Source organism: Aptenodytes forsteri, unplaced genomic scaffold, assembly GCF_000699145.1.
Source record: "Aptenodytes forsteri isolate BGI_AS27 unplaced genomic scaffold, ASM69914v1 Scaffold172, whole genome shotgun sequence".
NCBI lineage: Eukaryota > Metazoa > Chordata > Aves > Sphenisciformes > Spheniscidae > Aptenodytes > Aptenodytes forsteri.
In genome coordinates, this window is record NW_008795018.1 from 5352505 (window position 1) to 5373555 (window position 21051).

Here is a 21051-nt window from a genome sequence, read left to right on the forward strand (position 1 = left end):
TGCATGGGGTTGTTGTGGCCGAAATGCAGGACCCGGCACTCAGCTTTGTTGAACCTCATCCAGTTGGCCTCGGCCCATCGATCCAGCCTGTCCAGGTCCCTCTGCAGAGCCTTCCTACCCTCGTGCAGATCAACACTCCCGCCCAACTTGGTGTCGTCTGCAGACTTACTGAGGGTGCACTCAATCCCCTCATCCAGATCATTGATAAAGATCTTGAACAGAACTGGCCCCAATACTGAGCCCTGGGGAACACCACTTGTGACCAGCTGCCAACTGTTCTATCTTGTAGCAGTTTAAATAGTTCCTGATGTTTATAAGCATATTTTGCCCATCATAATTTTTTGATCCTGTTGTAGAACTTGTAAGATGACATGGTCTATTTATTTTTTTAAAGTAGTGGTTAATAATTAAAAAATAGGTGCAATTCAGCGTACTTTATTTTAAAATGTAAGCATACAGCATACACATAATGTAGAGGTCCTGACGTTCAAGTTAAGATACTCTCTTCTTTATGGGGCTATTCTGAGTTGCTTCATGGGCAGTTTCACTTTTAAGACTTTTCTTCAATTGCTGTGTCCCTGCACCACCTGTAAGCAGTTTTGGTTTGTTTTTGGTTTTTTGTTTTTTGTTTTTTTTAATTAGGAGTTGGGATATATTTGTTTGTTTAAATTTTTTTTTGTATATTTACTTAAATACCTTTTGTCATGTCTTACTTTCTAAATTTATTTTTGTGCAGTTGGTCATTCACAAGTAAAATCCCATAGGCATTTGTTTACTGGATGTACACGTGTTTGACGTTGGGGTTTGTATGCCAAATTTTGTCATGGGTGAGTGTGTGCACACAGCATTCTGTTTCACCTAAAATGTCACCAAAACTCACTGCTTCCCTGTTTTGGTTTTGATAATGGTTTGGTGCCCTAGCAGCAAAACATTAGATAATTTCGCATAGTATCACTTAGTGTGTTCTTTCTGAAATTTTTGTTGGCAGAATTTTCTGATTACATACTAAAATAAGTCCAGCAATACAGCAAATACTTTCTTCCTCCATATGGAAGTGTATGGTTTTGCTTATGAGTGCACTTAGTGCGAAGAAACTGAATGCTGATTTTTTTTTTTCCAAGTCTATTTAAGTGTTCTTTTTCGCTATATGATTAGGACTGTGTCTGTATTACCAGCTTAAACTAGACCTTTCCAGAGGTCTTCATTCAACCTGATGTTCTGAAAAACTGGAGGAATACTTTATTTATTCAAAAACAAAACAAAAATATTGGGGAGAGGGAAGGGCTGACAGTTGTATGTGGGAGGAGGGATGGAGATGGAGCCTTAAGTTGCTGCTCTTTTCTGAAAACTGGCACAATTACTCGTTATAGTAACACTACTCTTTATGGCACATAAGGAGTAATGTGGTTACTGTTACTGATTTCATGTTGTTAAATTTATGTGTTTTGCTGAAAACATTTCCACTTCCAGTTTGTGGCTTCCTTCCTGCTGAATTGACAAAACTTTATGTGTCTACTGGTTGCGTGTTATTTATATAGCAGGTCTTACTTCAGTGTATCTACTTTTTGAAATTATTGAAAATAAAACTTTAAATACTTATAGTTTTATATTAATACTACTCAATGTGAAGAAGCTTTTACTAATAGAAGGGGTATGGTGTGAGTGGCTTAAATATGTATTTCTAAGGAACTTTTAAAATTCGTTACTTTTTTCTGTATTGAGAACATAGTGACAACTTGCAGGAGAGTATGTTTGTTTCAAGCACAAACCTCACAGGAAAAGTTGCACGTTTATTTTAATATGTGCCACAGGGAATGACTGCAAGTATGAATAACCTGTGCAGTACCAGATAAGCTAACAAAATGTCTGTGGGATAATCATGCCTCAGGCTTACATTATCGTGGTTTCATGGAAGTGTAATTGGAATGTAGTCTATTTAGAAAACAAATGAGTGCTTTGTTTTCAGAGTTGAAGAAAAGCAATGAAGTACAAAGAAATGTCTGATTCCACGTGAACTGTTGTGTAGCTTTTAGCAGTCTCAGATTTAAGCATGTAATACTTTTCCTTGTCCATCCATCTATTTTCCAGTTCTTGATTTTTTTTTTGCTGAAGACTACAAATTTTCTGTCACTTGGTATCTAATGTTTATTGCTTCACTCAAAACTCAGGATGTATCTTGTCTTAACAGAATCATTTAAAAATCAGCTGTGTTTGAAGCTCAGCTGCTTTTGTTGCAACTTATATTTTCAGCAGAGGAAAAATGAGATAAATCTTATTTAAAATGTTAATAGTGTATATCTAATTTTTCCAGGATTACTGAATAATTTATTATAAATTTAGTATCTTAAATTAATGTGTAATAAGGCTTTAGTTGATAAATTGCTGGCCCTGAAGAACGCGTTGTAGAATTTTACAAAAACTGGCCAAGAAAATGTAAAATTGTTTAACTTCTGATGTTTGGTTAGTGAAAGTCACAGGAAAGATTTATTACCATTAATTTATTTCTGATGCTATATAAAAGACTGCTCAGGGAAGGGTCATCTTGAAATTTTTATTTTGAAAACAAAAAAGCAACAGATGTTATGGTGTAGCTCCATGCCACTTAGTTTTATGTACCATAGTTAGGAACATACTTACTTGTGGCCTGCATGTGTTCAGTGGAAAAAGACATATCCTCATAAGGATCAAGTCCTTTTTTTCTAAGTGTAATTAAGGGAAACAAATGGTTTGTATATGTTTTGGTTTAGTGACTTCACAGTAAGTTTGTTTTAATGACTTGTTAGTAACTTTTGAATTTGACTACTCCTGCATTAGGGAAACCATTAACTGAATTTCTCTGTTGCATAAAAGGCTTTGTACAGAGCTTGAAAGTCGAATGTAGTGTTTTACTCGTACAGTACATCAAAATCTCATACAATTTGAGAGACAGTAGAAGACAGAAAGATGGCACTATTATAGTAGGTTAAAATGCTGTATAAATGGGTAGGAGTTATTCTGGCTGCATGTAGAATGGCAACAAACAATAATTGTGTAGTTGCAGTTTAAAGTCTCAGGAGGTTTTTAGTAAATCATACGGTACCATACAGCAAGTCAATTGTATCCCTTTAAGGACAATTAAAGTAATGTTATGGTTTTGCATTAAATCTGTCAGTAGGTTCCAGAATACATTTAACATTGCTATTTCTGTCACCACTATCTTATATTGTATAGTATAATATAATCTTATACTGTAGTGAAGCTAAAGCTAAAAGCTTCAGCAAAGCTATTGATGGTTTTGACGTAAAAGTCAAATCAGTTACATATGGAGTACTATACATGTAGTGTATATCTGTTTATACACATCTATGACATCTGTACTAATTATCTAATGTTTGTAATGTCCCATATGTAGCTAGGTTCTTATGGGGTCATGACTTTCAAGTAGGAGAATGTGTATACTCTGTAAATCCTTTACAGTTGTTTATCCTGCATATCCTTTACAGACAGAAAATAATACCGATGTATCAATGCAGTCGGTAAGAAATACCTTTGAAGTCCTATGTAGTCCCTACTGCTGATGGAGTTGAGCTTCCTTATTGGAAGTGGCCGAAGTCAATTTTCCTCAGGCATGTGCTATTAGAAGAAATTTAAAATTAAGCTGAATTAAAAGTTCTTGATAAAATTTACTTTAAAATGAAAATACTTTCTTTTTGAGCAGACCTTACAGATTCTTACCAATTCAGGATAAAAGTCTATTGCTTTAAAAAAAAATCCATTTAGACAATAAGGCCAAACATTTCCAATGTATGTTATCCTTTCATTTTCTTCCTGTTTTGTTGTTGTTGTTTTAGAACAATGCAACTTTTTCCATACATTACAGTAGATCCTGGTTAGTCTATTGATTAAATATCCTAGAGTTCACCAACTTGATGGTTGTATCCAGAAGTTAACACTAAAACAGTAGTTTCTCAATGTGAAAGAGAAAAATTTGAAAAAGCATGTGTAAACATTTTCTTTGTATTTTGGGATTCTTGTTTTGCATTTATTTGAATAATTTAAAGATGTATTCTTGGTGTTCTGTAGGTTTTCTATATGCTTTTCTAAGACTAGTCTAAATATCAAAAATTTTTTCGTCCAAAACAGAAGATAAAGTGCTTATTTTAGCTCTTTCTTTGTCACCTCAGTAAAATATATCTGGATACCTAGAAATATGTATATGGAGAAAGATAGGGGCAATGGGGAAGGATGAAAGAATGAATGTAGCTTGAATGTCATTGTTCTGGTTTTGTGAGTTAGAAAATGCGTATCGCCTTTCATATGTCTTGTCATTTTTTCCCTTTCATTCGTGATTCAAGAATGAAGAAGTATCTGATTCTTTCTTTTTGAATTGTCTTTGCCTTTCTCTCACTTTATTTTCACAAGTCCCGTGTAAAGTTACCAGTTTTATTAGAAGTTAATGGTTTTGGTCTTTAGGATAATTTAAAGTTAAAACAGATTGTCCAGATTTCTAATTAAGTTCTAAATTTGCTTACAATCCATTGCAATTATTTTAAATTTAAAAAACTATCGTGCTGTTTAAGTTTTAAAAAATTGGAGCAGGTCATGTTTACTAAGAGAAGTAAAACCATAAAACGTAGAACCAATGAACTCTATACTATAAAAATGATTCTGCATTAGAAGGACATGTCTGAAAGTGGGGGTTAACTTAAAAATGAAGAAGTCCTGAGTAGGTTTTAGTTTAACTCTATGCGTTTAAATAGTAACTTTGGGACTGTTCTCTCTGACATGTTTGCACACAAACATGCATACACTCTGATAAGAAGGTGTAAGTTCCACTTCAGCTCATAAGTCATTATCTTCCTCAGATACTTTTATTTGTTCTGAATTAATTGCTTCTAATGGTGAAATCTGTTTCACACACCCATAACATTTGAATAAGGGCAGACTAATTGCACATTCCATAAGATTATTTTAATGGGAAAAGAATTTAAGAGTGACTAGGAGTATGATTTCATGGACTGAGCTGATGACCAGCTATCTATCAGCTCTGAGAGAAGGAAGCAGTTCTTCCTCCCTAATCCTGACCATCCTGCCTTTTGAACCTGCGTTAGTTAAAGATTGCAACTGTACGCCTGAGCAAGAAAGGAAAAGGAGAAGTGGAAAGAAGGGTGATCAAAAAGGTGCAGGAGAAGAGAAAGGAAAATGGTTTCAGCGGTAGCAATACATTACACTGGTGCAACTGTCTACGGCACTACAGCCTACATGTCAGAATTAGGTTGTAAATTTAAGGGTGTCACATAGCTGATTCCTTTGTTTAGTTACAGAAGATTTAATTGTAGTGTGATGATACACTTCAAAAGATCCAGGCAAGGGTTAAGTAACAATAATAATAGTGTATCTTATCGTTAGCATTCTAAATGGTATATTAAAAGGTTAATTTAAAAACTTGATCATGTAATTACATTATAACATTTTTTTAAAAAAGTAACATTTTTGATTTAAACACAGCCATATCCTTACAAATAGTTATGTGTACTATTAGTCATCAGCGATACATTACTGCAATGTCTTACATGATATGTGTGAGCATACTAAAAGTATTTTTTTCTAAAAATGTAATGCTACCCTGACTCCTTTAAAGGCACATTAATAGGGCTAAGAGCTTATATTAATTATCTGACAGCAGCGAGGGGTCAGCTCTATGCAGGTCTAGCAGTATAACCTTGAATCCCACTTGTCCTTCTAACTCATAATTTAACTCAGAAATTTGCATGGCCATAGGCCCAGTCTAATATAGATGTGTTGTGTACTGTGAAAAAAAAATTGTGAGCATCTGCAGACTCACAAAGATTACTCTGTGAGAGGAACCGATATTTTAAGTAACAAGCATAACTTGCAAAGAAAATTGATCAAGAGCAAATGTGTTGAATTATTCTGTAATAGACACTTCAAAAATGCTCTTGTCACAAAGTCAGTACTTGGTTAAGATCCTTGAAAAATCTACATTAATGGTAATTTCTCTTTTACTTGGAATTTTCACGCCTCATTTGATAGTAATTTTTGAAATTATGCCCTAAAGCCTCTCTAAGATTGTATAACTCGTGCTTTTGTTAAATGACAAAAGCTATTTTTTTCACAAAATTCTGTTTTCATTCTTAGTTGTTATGGAGTTCTAAGAATCCGTTTAAATATTCAGAAAAAGTAGAAGTTTAAGGGAATATTGTAACACTTTAGCCAATTATTTTTTCTCCTTACAAATATAGGATATATAACATATTGCAATTTAAATATTTAAGTTTAGCTTTTTCTAGGAAACTTGTGAATTTTCCAATATGGCCATAGTGTGGTTGGGTTTTCTGTTTGGTTTCTTTTTTTGATACATCTGGAAAATCTTATAATCTATTTTCGATTGATACAAGCACAGGTAAGTGGAAACTGCAAAAATCAAAGATTAAAGTACTCAAGGAGATCAACGCTGGATGATTAGGCAAAAGCAGCAAGTTGTAAGAAAGGAATTTAACCAGTAAAACAAGAGATCACTTGGTGTGTTAACGGCAGGAGACAGCTGTTGCCAGCATAGTGGGCACTGCAAAGAGGCATTAAATCTGGACTGGGAAATGGCAGTTGAAATGCACACGAAAGAAAATTTCATTTTGCAAGGAAGCCAACACTCTTTCTTTGTGCTGAGTCCAGCAAGGTTTCCATGCATTGAGTATGTGGGTGAAGTTAAAACTACAGTTAAACTGAAACAGTGGTTTGACATTACTGAAATGGAAAATGTCTTTCTTTGCCTTCTGTCTCTTCTTTGTCCCATGGTTCCTGGCCCCACGCTGCTCCTTCATGCCTCCTTGCACACGCTCTGGTGCTCATCCCTTAATAGCCCACAGAGAGCTATAATTGAGAAGCCTAGGCAGAAGGGCCCAGCGAATAGAGAAGAATTTTCTGTTCACAAGCAGGAATAGGCAGAGGTAACTAGTTTGTAGGTGGCAAACTGTTGGAGCTGCTCAGCTGTGACTTGCAACTGCATCCTAAATATATGTGAGCAGAACATTCAGCAAAGCTTTTGTGTAGTGCATAACTTGTATCTTACTCTTTACTGTCATCCACCTATTCATTGTTCTCAGAAGTTATGCAGTAAGTATTCGTTTCAAGGACTGTATTTAAAAAAAAGTTTCTAAACAGTTCTTTTGAATGCACTGAAAGAAGTCTTGCAATTGAAATTCAATGAGAAAGCTTTTAATGAAATATAAATTTACTCTGCTCTAATTTTGTTAATTTTAAGAGTAAATTGGTTGTTAAAGTACTTTAAATGCTGGATTTATAACTTTATTCTGCAGCTATGAAATCCATTGAATTTTTTACGTAAAAGCATGCTGGTAGTCACTTGGCTGTTCTGAAGTTACTTGCTCATTTGCTAAGCTCAGCTGGTAAAGTATGGTGGTGGTACAAGATCTTCAGAATATATGGGTCCAAAATAAAAGCACTGAGTGTGCATATATTCCCATTTTACACTTGTTTAGTTCCTGTCTGTCTTACGAGATGGGACAAAAAATATCAAAAGTAACTAGATTTTTATGGCAAAATTTTGAATAGAAGCTGAAATTCACAATGACTTATGCTTCCCAGTTCGCCATCTTGTTTTAAATACCTAGAGAATGCTGACATCCTCCACCCTCTCTCTCATGTCATTCTAACCTATTGCTGCAATAATTTCTTTGTGCATTTCATTGTTTGCATTGTAAACCTTTCCTTGCTTTTTCCTATGGATCTGCCAGTTTTTGCTATCTTTTGCAGTTGTGCTTAGTGGCATCATTTAATCTCAGGGTACATAGCCCTAGGCAGGCATTGTGCAAGTACTAGAAAACTCGGTCCTGGATCCTGGAATATTAGATAAATAATGAATAATAAGGTGAAGGATGGAGACAATAAAATATATGTTTTTGGAGTAGTGTATAGTATGAAACCTCTACTGGTAATAGAAGGAGAATGAAAATGCTCTGAGAGAGGTTTGTGGCCACCTTTGCTTTATAAAATGTAATCTAGATCTTACATGGATAAGGAAGTAGGAAATGGAATAATTTAGAATAAGTCACAAGCAACTGATAAATTGAAGCAAGCAGCAAGAAAGATTGGAAAAATAGAGTTGGTGGCAAGATGTGTGACCTAACTGACTGCGGAGTTATAATGGAAGAAATGTAGACAGCTGAAGCTTTTAGGTTGAAGAACAGAAAAAACAAGGAAGTGAACATTAGAGATACTAAGTTTTGCCTACAAAGGATGGATGCTGTTCCAGAAGAGGGATGGCAGTTTTGAGCATGGGGTGGAGAGATTTTAAAGTAAATTGAGATAAAGATTAACCCAGAAAAAAATCCTTAAGATGGAAATAAACGGCAATAGAAAAAGGATGAAAGATCAGCAGTGGGGGATTGAGGGTCAGTGTTCAAGAAATGGTGGAAGAAAAGAAATTCAATTACTTGCAAAACAAGAAACAACGTTTAATAAAGATATGGCTTGGCAAATTGTTACTTTGGAGAATGTTACATTGAATTAGGATCAAATTTGAATAGGTAAGACCCAAGAAACAAATGACAACATGTCATCTGACGTGAAGGTGGCAGACTTCAACAAGACGATCAGTAACTCTGTGTGGGGAGCCACTGTGCATAGAGAAGAATGAGGGAAAAGTTGAAAGGTGTTCTGTTGTTCATTCGTTCTTACTATCATTTGCTACATTGCTCGCTTTCGTTTCATTCAGAGCCTCAAGAAAGTGAATGATTTCACATTTCACTCTTGCCTATTGTAATAAAAATACTTGAATTGGAATACGTGCATCTGAAGCTTTTCATTCTATGTGTAAAGACAACTACACCAAAATAGAAATGTGCAAGACAAATTCTAGTTTTAATTTGATTTTACTGAATTCAGAGGATCAACAACATTAACTTTGAGATTTGATGAAGATTTGCTACTCTAGAAATTTACTCTGATACACTTATCCTCAGAAAGAGGTTGGCTATTACAGGTGAGATGCGATGCACTGAACTATTTAATTTCTGTTCTTTTTGAGCAAAGACTACCAAGGTTACAAAGAAAAGATTCATGTCTGATTTGCTACAGTCTCTTGAAAACACCAGTATGCATTGCTAAATTTTCGGTCATGCATATATGCCATTTAGTTTTCCAGTTTTGGAGAAATCTAAATATAGAGAACATGAAAGTTCACCAATTTATTCTTGAAGAGTGAGTTCTTTTATGTTAGATTGAGGCTTTGGCAAAGAATTTTAAGGAAACTTGCAATTGTGTCTTTCTTTACTCTTGGCAAATAACATGGAACTATTTTCAGCTATTCAGGTTTCTTGGAGTATACTGAAAGAGCTGAAGGTATTTAGACCGCTTCAGGCATCTAGCTTACCTTTTAACATTTTGGTGCTAGTGCAGCTTGTGTTGTCAGTGATGGGAGGTTATTTCATATACTAAGTAGGGTTTGTACTAGGGCTAACAGTATTGCAAACTGTGGATTTTTTGGTTAGACATCTGCTTTTCTACTTTTTTTTCTTTCGGATAATCGGTGTCTCTGATTATCTTTATATGAGGAAATGGATAGTACTGCAAGCAGTAAAAGAGGTACACTGATAAAAGTAAGTTTTATGTCAGAATCCCATGGTTCTCAGCCTTTGGCTACAGTGAAACTAAAAGATATAAATCAATTATGCTGTATTCAATTGTGTTGAAAATCTGTTTTCTTCTACAGTTACTGCAGACTCTCTGTAGTAGGGCTTAATCTGTTGTTCTGGAAATATAGCTATGACCACAGACGTGCCTGTAAATAGGAGACCTTACCATGAGGAATGTGATTGTCTGTAACTGTTATTTTAAAAATGCATGTCTATTGATATTCAAGCTGATTCAGAAAGAGGCGTTTCTCGAGTAAGATCTGACTTTTCATGACAGAAAGAAACTTCGGCTGTAGATTTTCCTTTCTGTCTCTTACAGTGAAATATTTTACTGCTGTGATTTGCTTACTCTTTGTTATATGCATGCTGCACTCTAAGACAGTTCCTGGGTGTTGGAATTGTTGACGAACTTTTAATGAATCATTCAATGTTCTTGGTTTGTGTTCCTGTATGTTCCTATGGTGTGAATGAAAGGGAATTGAGTTATACACTCAGTACTTTTTCCCAGAAGTGGATTTCTTACAGCACGTTCCCTCTGGACCTGGTGTCTGCTGCAGTGTAGTGTTAGGATATTAAAGAAACAAAATTATAACTGTTTCCCTGAGACACCATTTGACAATCATACTCATGTTCAGAAACTTTTTTTTTTAGCCTATAATTTTTTTCTTCTATTTCTCTTTGTTATCAACTCTAATGCTCTTAAAATTCTTCTCCATCTTTAATGTATACCTTCAAATATTCCATCACATGAATGTTTTTACTTTAAGTATTTTTTTGACCAAAGTAAATATGTAGCTATTTTAATCTTCCTTTGTAAATCATTCTCCAGTCTCTTGATTATCTTTTTCTGTTTTTTTTTCTCTGGAATTCCATGTAATTTGTCAATATCTTTCTGGCATTGAGATGCCTAGGAGTGAATGCAATATTGCAAATATGTAATTACCTCTCCTCTCATTATTCAGAGGTTGTATTTATTATTGCTGCACATAGCAAATTCATATCTAAATTGCTGTCCACTATAATTGTAAGCTTTTTTCATTATTGCTGCATCACAGATTTTTATCTACTGTTTCAGATCTGTGTTTCTAGTATGCATATTGCCAGATGCCGTTCCTTGCATTTCCATTTTCTGATTCTTTTACTTCTTTCCACACACATTTCTAAACTCCCAAAAGCTGATATTTCTCTTGCTCTGGCAGGTTATCGAGGTTATCTTGCTTCTTGTATGACTCTTGGAAAACAATTTTGCTTTAATATATATGCTTTTCTTCCACAAATATTTAATAACTGCTGTTGCTGCCCTGGGGGTTGAGTTTTGAGATTCTCCATCTTGTTTTTGTTAGCTTTCTTAAGTTTGAAAAACCCCCTCCCATTATATCACCTATTTTATTAAGTGGTTGTCAGCACAGAAGCGGCAGTTGCTGTGTGTGCATGAATTCATTCATACGTGTGTGTGTGTGCGTGTTGTGTGTATGTTTGTATGCATATACCTACTCATGTATAATGCATTTACCTACTCTTCCATTTAAAACAATGCTATTTACCTGCAGGAGGAGGAAGAAGAAACATATGAGCAAACTCTAGAATTCCGCAGAGGAGGTGATGGTCAGCCAAGACGGTCCACACGACCTACTCAACAATTTTATCAACCCCCAAGAGCTAGAAACTGATTAATAAGAAATAAAAGGTAAAATTACGATATTGACATTTTATTTATGGGTTTAGATTTCAAGAAAAGTAGATCTGCATTGTTCTATACTTCAGTGTTCTTCAGTCTTTGTGAAGTTCATGAGAGAACTTTCTACAGCTTTGCCAGTAGTTGGTTGTGTAAGAACCCTCAGCACTGGGTTGCAGATGATGAATATTTTGAACAAATAGATTATTGTAATCACCATTTACAAGAAAATAGCTTAAAAATCCTAAAAAACCCTTGTTTCTCATTAAAAAAAAAGAAGTATTAAGCAATAGCACGTATATGACCTACTTGAATAGTGGTGATCTGTTTATAAGGATCAAGCACAGAGCAGTGATTGCTACACCTATGGAGAACTATTGATATTAAATCAGTGTCTTATCATTTAAGTGAAAGTTTTATGGTTGTGTCTTTTTAGTTTAGAGACCACTTCTTCTGATCACCTACATGGAAGATACATTTGGCATATTGCTTCTAAATTTTTTTAGGGATATTGGTATATTTATGATAGAAGCTGGATATCTCTGTTTCTTTGGATTTTGTGGCTGTAGGAAGAGACTTAATACACCTGTGGGAAGAGGGAAGGCAATAAAAACACTTTGGCAAGTAGCTTTCTAACTTTGCTTTATGTAAGGACTGATGTCGTCTGAGCAAGCTTTTACTTGATACTTTTCCACCTGAGAGCAGCAGCAAGTTTCTCTCATTCACATATATTGCACCAGCTTCTTCTCTGAAATAAGTGGCTGCAGTCCCTCCTGAACTCAGTACTGTCTGTCTCTGTCCCAAGGTCCCATATTCTACTTTTTATGAGCCATTTATGTAAATAAATAGTCTTTCTATTGTTTTGCTTAGCGTGGAAAGGAGAATTTGCAACAGTAAAATCTAAAATCTGTGAGCTGATTGAATGGGGAGGTGTAAGGCCTAAGAATATGTACCATACTCTGAATCTTGAGGATATATTTGCACCTATGCTTTATTAATTAGCAGAAATTAAGGTATTATATATCAACCTCAGAAAATATACCTGACGTACATTCAGAAATCTGAAAAGGCCAGCCAGATAAAACATTTATAATTCTTTTACTAAACAAATCAAGTATGCTGTACCGCTTTCATTTTAATTGTGGATCTTCTAAATCCTTAATTTTCAAACATTGATTAAAAGTCTATCCTGAATAAAGAAAGCTTTGCAAAGTTGCATGCTATTTGCTGTACATGTACAATGTGTCTTTGTCTTGAATCTAATTTTTTTTTCCCCCTCACACAAGCCAGTTTATTTTTACTGAGCTCTTTTAAGTTCCTTTCCTTGCCCCAGTCCTCCACCTTCAGTTGGCTTGATAGGTGCTGCTGATCTCTGCAGCTTTTGATATTTCTGACATGCAATAACGTATGATTTTACTATTTTGATCATATGCTAAAATACCTTTTTCATTTGGGGGATTACTGGAATATAAGAGCAAAATTTATTCCTCACTCTTGCCAAGGTGATAATTATTCTATTTTTGCCCATATCATTCGATTTTCTATTTTAAATAAGTGTATCAATTACTATCAATAAACATGTCATGAGATAATTTATGCAGAAATAATTCTGGCATATGCACTGAGCTGAGTTCTAAACCAGCTCAGCTGGCTCAGAAGAGTGTCAGTGTGATCAGCTGAATGATGTGTTCAGTATAGGCAGCGGTCAAAATCAGGGAGGGTTTTTTTGTGTCTTTAGGTAATATTTTTGGTATTTCTTTAATTTTACAGTATAAATCTGGAAAACTGTATTTGGCTTTGGCCAGCTGGGAGAGGGGGGAAAACAGACATCCAGAGATTGTGATAGTAACTCCTGTATCTCAAGAAGAGCGAATGAATTGTTGGCAAGTAAGGAACAACCTTTCGAAGGCACAGGTGGTTGTTCCTTGCAGGTTTTCTTACACCTTGCTTTTGAAGATTCTAACATGACACCAATTTAAATGGACAGCAGGCTCAGTATCAAAACCTACCTACCATAAAAAAAATAAACAGTTACAGCCCTTTCCCTGCCCCGGTTCAAACACTATTGTTTTCTGTCAGACATCTCTAAATAAAGGGGTTAGAATCAGATGGTAAATAGCGTCAGTTAAATAAACCTAAAAGCATTTGTGAACAAGTAGCAATGGACTCTTCTCATCCAGGAAAAAAAAAACCAAGATATATTTTGGAAAATGTGTCATGAAGCTGAATATAATTTTTCAGCAACTACTTCCTTTGCTTTAAAAAGTACATCTTTTATTGACAATACTTCCAGATATATCCTACTTTTTCTTCATCATAACTTAAAACTCTCTTCCTCAGTTGATGAAATGAGGTATTTCCTGTGTCCTCTTTTGGCCCAGGACTGTTTACTTCAACGTCTGCTCGAGTTAGATAGATAGTGCCAATTCATCATCCAAAACTGAACTTACTAACCCAGTGCAACATACAATCAGTGGCAGCTTAAACCTGGTAAATTTTGACTACTTTTGTAAGTCTAATTCTGTTGGAATATTATGCACTTTATCTTCTACAATACAAATAGCAAATATTGTAGGAGTTATATGTACCTTAAATAGTCATCATTGTAAACAGCAATTCATTATGAGAAAATACAACTTACTGCTTGGTAGGAAGATTCATTCCCTCTAGATCAAAACATTCAATGCCATCTTCATTGGCTGCTGTAACTGAATTGTCTTGAACTTTAATTAAGTGGAAACTATCTCTAAATGGCTAAAATGTAGTCAATTAGAATATTTGTGTACTTTTATATTACAATGATTTCCTAAGTCTAGCTATTTTAATTAGCTGCTTTATCAGATTTATGTTTGTATTTGGAAAATTTCCAGTATTAAGCTCAACTATATTTCAACATAAAATAATGTAACAGCTATTGGATGTTAACACCAAAAAGAAGTTGTCAAGATCGGAAATTGGTCTTAGATTCTTGAAACACTAGGATCCTCAGGTAGAAGAAGAAAATAGAGAGACAAGAGATGTCTTCTATGTAGAGGTTAGGTGGTGCTACTTAAGCATAGTCAGCTCCTGTATTAGTTCCAGTCAAAACAATCCTTTATTTTGTCTAGAATTTGTAATATGGATTTTTCTCTGCCACTGTGTTCTAGTCAATATTTGGAAAACTGAACATCTTGTTCCTTTCTCTTCAAGAGTGTGACATTTGCGGTCATCTCTGGGTAGTGTCAAAAAGTGGAAACTCTTCCTCAGTTTAAGAACACTCTATTGCCAACCTTTTGAGGATAAAAATACTGTAGTGCTGTATCCAGAAGCTTTTTCTGTGTGGTACAGACAAGCTTTCGCCTGCTAGATTTGCTTTCTGAAGCTTGTGTAGAATCCGGTGTAGCTGCACTCATTTGCCTTGTTTGATAAGTAAAGTGATGTGAGGAGGTGTTTATTGTGATACTGTGGTGGACATATTTATCAGGTATGGCTTATAGCTCCCCATAGTACATCTCATGCTACCATATATCTTATACTTAGGTTGCATTTTGAAATGCATTACACTTGACCTAATGAGGTACTGATTGAAGACAGTGGAATTAGAAAGAAACCAGTAATGAAAATCTATTAAGCTTTTCCAAAAATAAGTGGTGGATGTAATCAGTTCTTCTCTGATTTTAAATGTAGGCAGAAAATCACACACAGTCTTTTTCTAAATTGCTTTCAGCTTACCTAGACTGGTACAACAGTGTAGCTTTAATGTCTTGACATGTAAAAGTTCAGGAATATGGAATGTCAGTTCCTAGAAGTGAATTTCTATACGTTTTTTCCTCCTTTTTATTCCATAGAGCTTTTAAGAGCATGGCATATTCTTATTTCAAGTTTTTGATAACCTGTTAGATGAAGACATGATTTATCAGGGGAAGTTTTAAGGGATCCAGTGAGACATAATTTTACCACAAGTTTCCACTGAAGGATGCTTTACTTCTTCACCAGATCATTGATTAATGACGCCTTTACTCCCTGAGAGGGAGTACCTCTGTATTATGTAAAGTAACATTTTTTTTTCCCCTGAAAAGAGATGGAGAGCCCTTGTTGATGATTATTTTATATTATAAATTGGTAAATTCTGTAGAATTTTAATGTTGTAGTATTTAACGTTTAAAATGCCAAGGTGCCTTGTTTTCAAAGGCAACTTAGACAATTCTGAAAGTGAAGTTTGCTGGCCATATTTGTATTGAGTACGATAGGGGCATATCAAAGATGAAACATTAGGTCCATACAGTAGACACATCACCTCAGACCCAAAAGCTCTTAGACCTACCTGTATAATGTTACATTGCTTGACACGGAGAACTTACTAGCACCAATACAACAATGCAGAAATGAAGCTATACTGCTTCCTGGATTAGTTTTCAGCATACTCATTAGGTGTTGAAGTTGCCCTTGCAAATCTGGAATTAGTATTGACAAATATCAACTCATAATCTATGTCTACAGTGTAATGGGGTCTTCAAGTGTGAGGAGGCTTAAGTTTTTAAAATCCTGAGTTGTTTTTTAAAAGTGGAATTTGGATCCATGGGGTTGTTTAGCCTGGAGAAGAGAAGGCTTCGGAGGGACCTTATTGTGGCCTTTCAATACTTAAAGGGGGCTTATAAAAAAGATGGGGACAGACCTTTTAGTAAGGCCTGTAGCAATAGGGCAAGGGGTAATGGTTTTAAACTAAAAGGGGGTAGATTTAGACTAGATAGAAGGAAGAGAATTTTTTTATCTGAGGGTGGTGAAACACTGGAACAGATTGCCCAGAGAAGTGGTAGATGCCCCATCCCTGGAAACAGGTCAGGTTGGATGGGGCTCTGAGCACCCTGCTCTAGTTGAAGATGTCTGTCCCCATGGCAGAGAGGTTGGACTAGATGACCTCTAGAGGTCCCTTCCAACCCAAACTATTCTATGATTCTATCCTTCTGAAAAGCTTCTTGCCACACTGTTCTACGCTTTGGGTATTAAGAACAATTGTTGCAGGCTTGCAGGAAGTCTTGACTTGGTGTTTATTATGAAGACATAGCGATAGAGTAGTCATGTTAAGGTGAAGTAACAGAAGTATGAGGTAGGTAGTACCTCACTGTGGTTGCAGTTGACCTAGAAATGATCGTTTATTAATATCCAGCAGTGTGAGGTAGAGAACACTAACTCAGAATTTTATCAGAGCACTGCACTGAGGGCCCTTGAACCCACTTTAGGTTGTTTTAGGGTATGAGTCAAATACTAGCTTTAACAGGTCTGTAAAATAAGATATTCCTCCTAGAGAATCAAGTTATAAGAAGTAGAATCTAACAATAATAAAAATACATCCTGAGCTTACACTTCCTGTATAGAATGTCATGATAGTATGAAAGAGAAGGGGAACGAGTAATCAGAAATGAGTGTTTTCAAGGATCGTTGAGCCTGAAAGAACCTAAGACTGTGAACCTATGAGCGCCTGGTCATTATCTGTTTCTTGGGTCTTCCTTTGCTCCATGACAGAATTAATCTACACCTTGTCACACTTGCCATAAAATCTGTATTGAAGTCCTTACCAGTGGAGAAACTGCATTTTTGTGAGAAGTCATTGCCAGAAAATGTTCTTTCCTTGTATTATACCAATCATATTTATTGCATTGAAGTGCAACCTTCTGATTTATTCTTTTAAAGACTTACATCTCTGTAAGTACTGAAAAGCAGATATCCACTCTTTTGGAGGAAGAAAATGAAATAACAGTGAAGCGTATGTTGCACAAAGAGCAAAGAGTATTTATGCTTATCTATTGTATTTTATTTTTTTCATTTAGAAACCTTCTCGGGGTGGGGGGGAAATTCACTGGCAGCTCCAACTTGCTGAAGACTTCTAGAAGAAATTCTGGCTTTTTCCGAGCAACAGGATGGAACAAAGAAAGCTCGTGTGAGCAGAAGGAATTTGGACCTGACACCACAAGAGACTTTTTTAAAGTTCTTAGTTATATGAAGCTGAATACTTTTTACGTATGAAAGAGGCAAATTGTCATTGCTGCCATCAATAAAACCACAGTGCACTATTCTATTCTTTGCCTTGTATTCTTTTTACTGAGCCTCCATTGTTAGTTAACATAATACTAATGTATCATGATTTTTATTCATTTTGAATTGAATTTGGTTCCAATATTGTTTCTAGTAAAGTAAAAATAAAACTTATATTTTCCCAAAAGCAGACAGGATTGGGCCTTTAAGTTAGATTTTAGGCTAGCGTTAGTGAAACATGTTAAAAATTTTCAGCTAATTATTGTACAGTGAAATTCCAAATAGGTTTTGACTGTGTTTTCTGTGTTTATTTTCCACAGTTGCTGAAGGCCAAATTACAGATTTGCCTATTATGTTTTTCATGATCTGTGACAAAAAGGTTGAAGGGGAGAAAAAAAATAAATCATCAGTTTCAGTAGTCATTTTCTAAATAATTTTAGGTAAATATTTTCTTTTTAGAAATATTTATATTACAGAAATAGAAACATTTCTAGAAGGTACAGGAAAGTAGTTTAAACAAAAAGTACTGAAAGATGCGTATGAGTATTTTAAACGTAAATATATGTATACATGCACACGTGTGCTACCTGTTGAATAGTAGGTTCTAACTTTCTTGTAGCTTTAAACTCTGCTTTTACTGCTTCATATTACTAGAATTTTTTCAGTCATTGATGCTTGAATCTTACGTCAAACTACTTTTCATTGTAAGCTGTATCTTTGAATCTTACATGATTATGACAAATAGTTGAAATTTCACTATTTCTTTAGCTGAGAAGAACTCAAGATCTATGTACCATGCAAATCTCTTCTAAGCTTTATTCTGATCATTTAATTAAGATTGAAATAGCACGTATGTTCTGAGGTAGTTCTGTAAAGACAGAATTTTACCTGAGATATGTATTGATGGTGTAAGTTGTACAGTTAATTCTACTGAATTTCTCTCTGAGTGCTCATACAAAACTGTTTGGATAGAACCTGGTTTATTTGGATGAAAAGAAGCTTTATATTGATGATGTAGTTGAATGTATTTGCAGTACGTAATGCGGATTACTGTCCAAATGCAGTCAAATCTTACCAAGCACATAAATTTGCAGAATAGTAGGGAACCAAATGTTTTGCTGCCTTAATGGATCCTAAGCAGCTTCTTGAGAATTATAATGCAACTCACTAATAATTCTAAAGAAATTTGGAAGCTTAAAACATGAGCTGTACAATGTTGAAGTTCTTCACTATCAACTGACACACAACAAATTTTATGAAGTTTGTTAGATTTAAGTTAGAAACCACTTTCCAAATACTATGAATCATTCTGGTCGTTTCTGCTAAATTGTACCAGCAAATAAATAAATTGTAGATCTAATACATTGGATGTTGGATGCTTTACTTCCAGAATTATCACTAAGACCACTGACAGCAGCTGTTCAGCTTCATAAAGCAATGCAGCCTTAGCATCGTTTTAAAAAGCAGTTTTGATTTTTCTTTACAAATAGACTGTGCATTAAATGAGAGCCCTACAGTCAATGTACCAAAGCAATTTCTGAAATGAAAATAACTTTTATGTTCTTTTGAGCTTTCGTTCTTGCTGTGAACTAAATCGTAAAATTCAGAAAACTGCAGTCTGATTTAGTCAACTGTAAAAAATAAAGCCTACTTATGAAAATTTGAAGACTGTAGAAATACAATGCAGCATTCCGCTCTAGTGGTTGTGGCATTTTGAAATTACCACATGTATGTGCAGCTGTCTGTAGGCAAATGAAATATTTGAGAATGTTGGGTTTTGTTTGTAAAGCAGTAAAGACCACGTCCTGGTCTTTTCACTGTGCTGAGGAACTGGAAAGCCAGAGTAAGCAAACAGCTGGAGAGTCTCCTTGAAAAGACATTGTCTTTGTGTGGTTTATGATTCTTTTCCGTTTTGGTTTCGACTGAAATAACTTCTTTTGAAAGCTCTGCCTGTTCAGGATCTGAAGAACCAGTGATTTGAGTAGATAAAAACTATTTCTGTCAACCTGTTCTGAAAAGCAAGAATTCATATATTCATGCTTATTGATTCCTATATCTGGAAACAACATGATGATAAAGTAGGTATGTATATAAATTATTTTCTTGATTTGCATAATCCATCAAAACCACAAATATAGTAATTTGCCAGTCATGATGTAGTAAAGTTTACATACACAAGAATGACATAAATTTATTTAGCTTTTATGTTCCGAAAAAGTTACCATGACTAGGTAGGTCTTCAGAACTGATGTAAAAGTTAACTTCTGATTTGTCAAAAGCAATCTCCTGAACTTTGTGGGGCTACATCTGTGTAGTTAAACAAAAAAGGCTGATAAGGAGCACTGGATCCTGATCATCCACACTATTTATTTACAAGCTTGATTTCTGATTTTGTTTTGGAGTGTTCTTAACTAGCTGTTTCTAAGACAAACCTGTCACAAAGAACCTTTGCCCTTTGCAAGCTGGACATGAGCCAATCTGTGCCTCTCGATCTGTGAACCAGTAAGTCCCTGGTCCGTGGCCCTCCTTTACTAGGGTTATAGATATAGCTTATAAGAATTTCTGTCTTGAATTTTAGGAATGCAATTCTAAGGAGATATTTTCCTTGTCATGGACTTGTGTATAACATTTTTACCTAACGGAAATTTAAAAGAAGTTAGAATTTCTGATTTAAATTATTCTAAAAGTTATGTGCCAAGTTGGTAATACTATCATTGAGTAAAAATTTATTTTATTTTTTTCCCCTTTATATTGTTGAGACATAAAATAATTTTGAAACAAAGAGTGGAAATGTTCTGGGTTTATCTTACATGTTTTCAGAGTTTTGTAACAAAATCTGATTGAAGTTGTCATGTTTTCATTTAAAATTCTGCCTCGGACTAACATCTTCTGATAGATATTCATACATACTTTTTATATGTATACTAATATAGCTTTTTCTTTTGTCACTAACAGACTTTCTTAAGTCTTTGGCAACAAGTGTACAGAGCATTTTGAGGATCCCTTGTCAAGGTTGCTCTTCCAAGAAACACTGCTGGGATTGTCTCTGCAGAATCTCTCTGTAATGACTTGAGCTGTATGGAGATGAAACTTGTGGGGAATATGGCTTTCCAAGGCAGTATTAACAACACATACTTCTATTGGGTGGCAAAAGGTTGGTATCACAGGAAGGACAAATCTTATCCATGAGGTGCACTTGGCATTAGACACAGAATGAGTAAAAGTTTAATGGAAGATAAAGATTTAGCATGAGGTAAATCTAAAGAGACATTTGCAAGAGAACTCCCAAATAGCCAAACTAGCTAATGAAGGTTGGTCTCAAGTTAGCCAGGGAGCTGAAAGAATCTGGCAGTGTATGGTAAACGGTCCTTTTCTAGCATTATGGTTGAAGGGGACTTGATACAGAAAAATCTGCAGTGCTTTTGTGCATACACAGGAACATACCATGCGGAATGATTGTCTATAGATGCATTCTTGAATGAGAATCCCAGTTTGACTGTCCTTTCATCATGTGACTTGATCCAACTCCAGTTGGATCGTACAACTTTCTTGAGAACTATATAAACCTCAAGAATGGCTAATTGCACAATTTAGCTAGCTCAGTTTTTGCTTTCTACTTCTTTCTACTTGCTATACAACTATTGAGGTGTTCTCTCGTGTTGTTTTGTTTTGTTTTGTTTTTTTTCTTTCTGAAATGTTTGAGAGAGAACC

General features: G+C 35.1%; 1 protein-coding gene across 2 annotated transcripts in view; it reads left to right on the forward strand.

Moving 5' to 3' along the window:
* The window catches only part of TDRD3 (tudor domain containing 3), a 73784-nt gene extending 56406 nt beyond the window's left edge, over positions 1–17378 (forward strand). For both annotated transcript variants that reach the window (XM_009275653.1, XM_009275654.2), the window contains exons 12-13: positions 11204–11340; positions 17136–17378. In XM_009275653.1, coding sequence (XP_009273928.1) covers positions 11204–11323 — 120 coding nt within the window. In that variant the 3' untranslated portion in view covers positions 11324–11340; positions 17136–17378. The remainder of the gene's footprint in view (positions 1–11203; positions 11341–17135) is intronic.
* The last annotated feature ends 3673 nt before the right edge of the window (positions 17379–21051 follow it).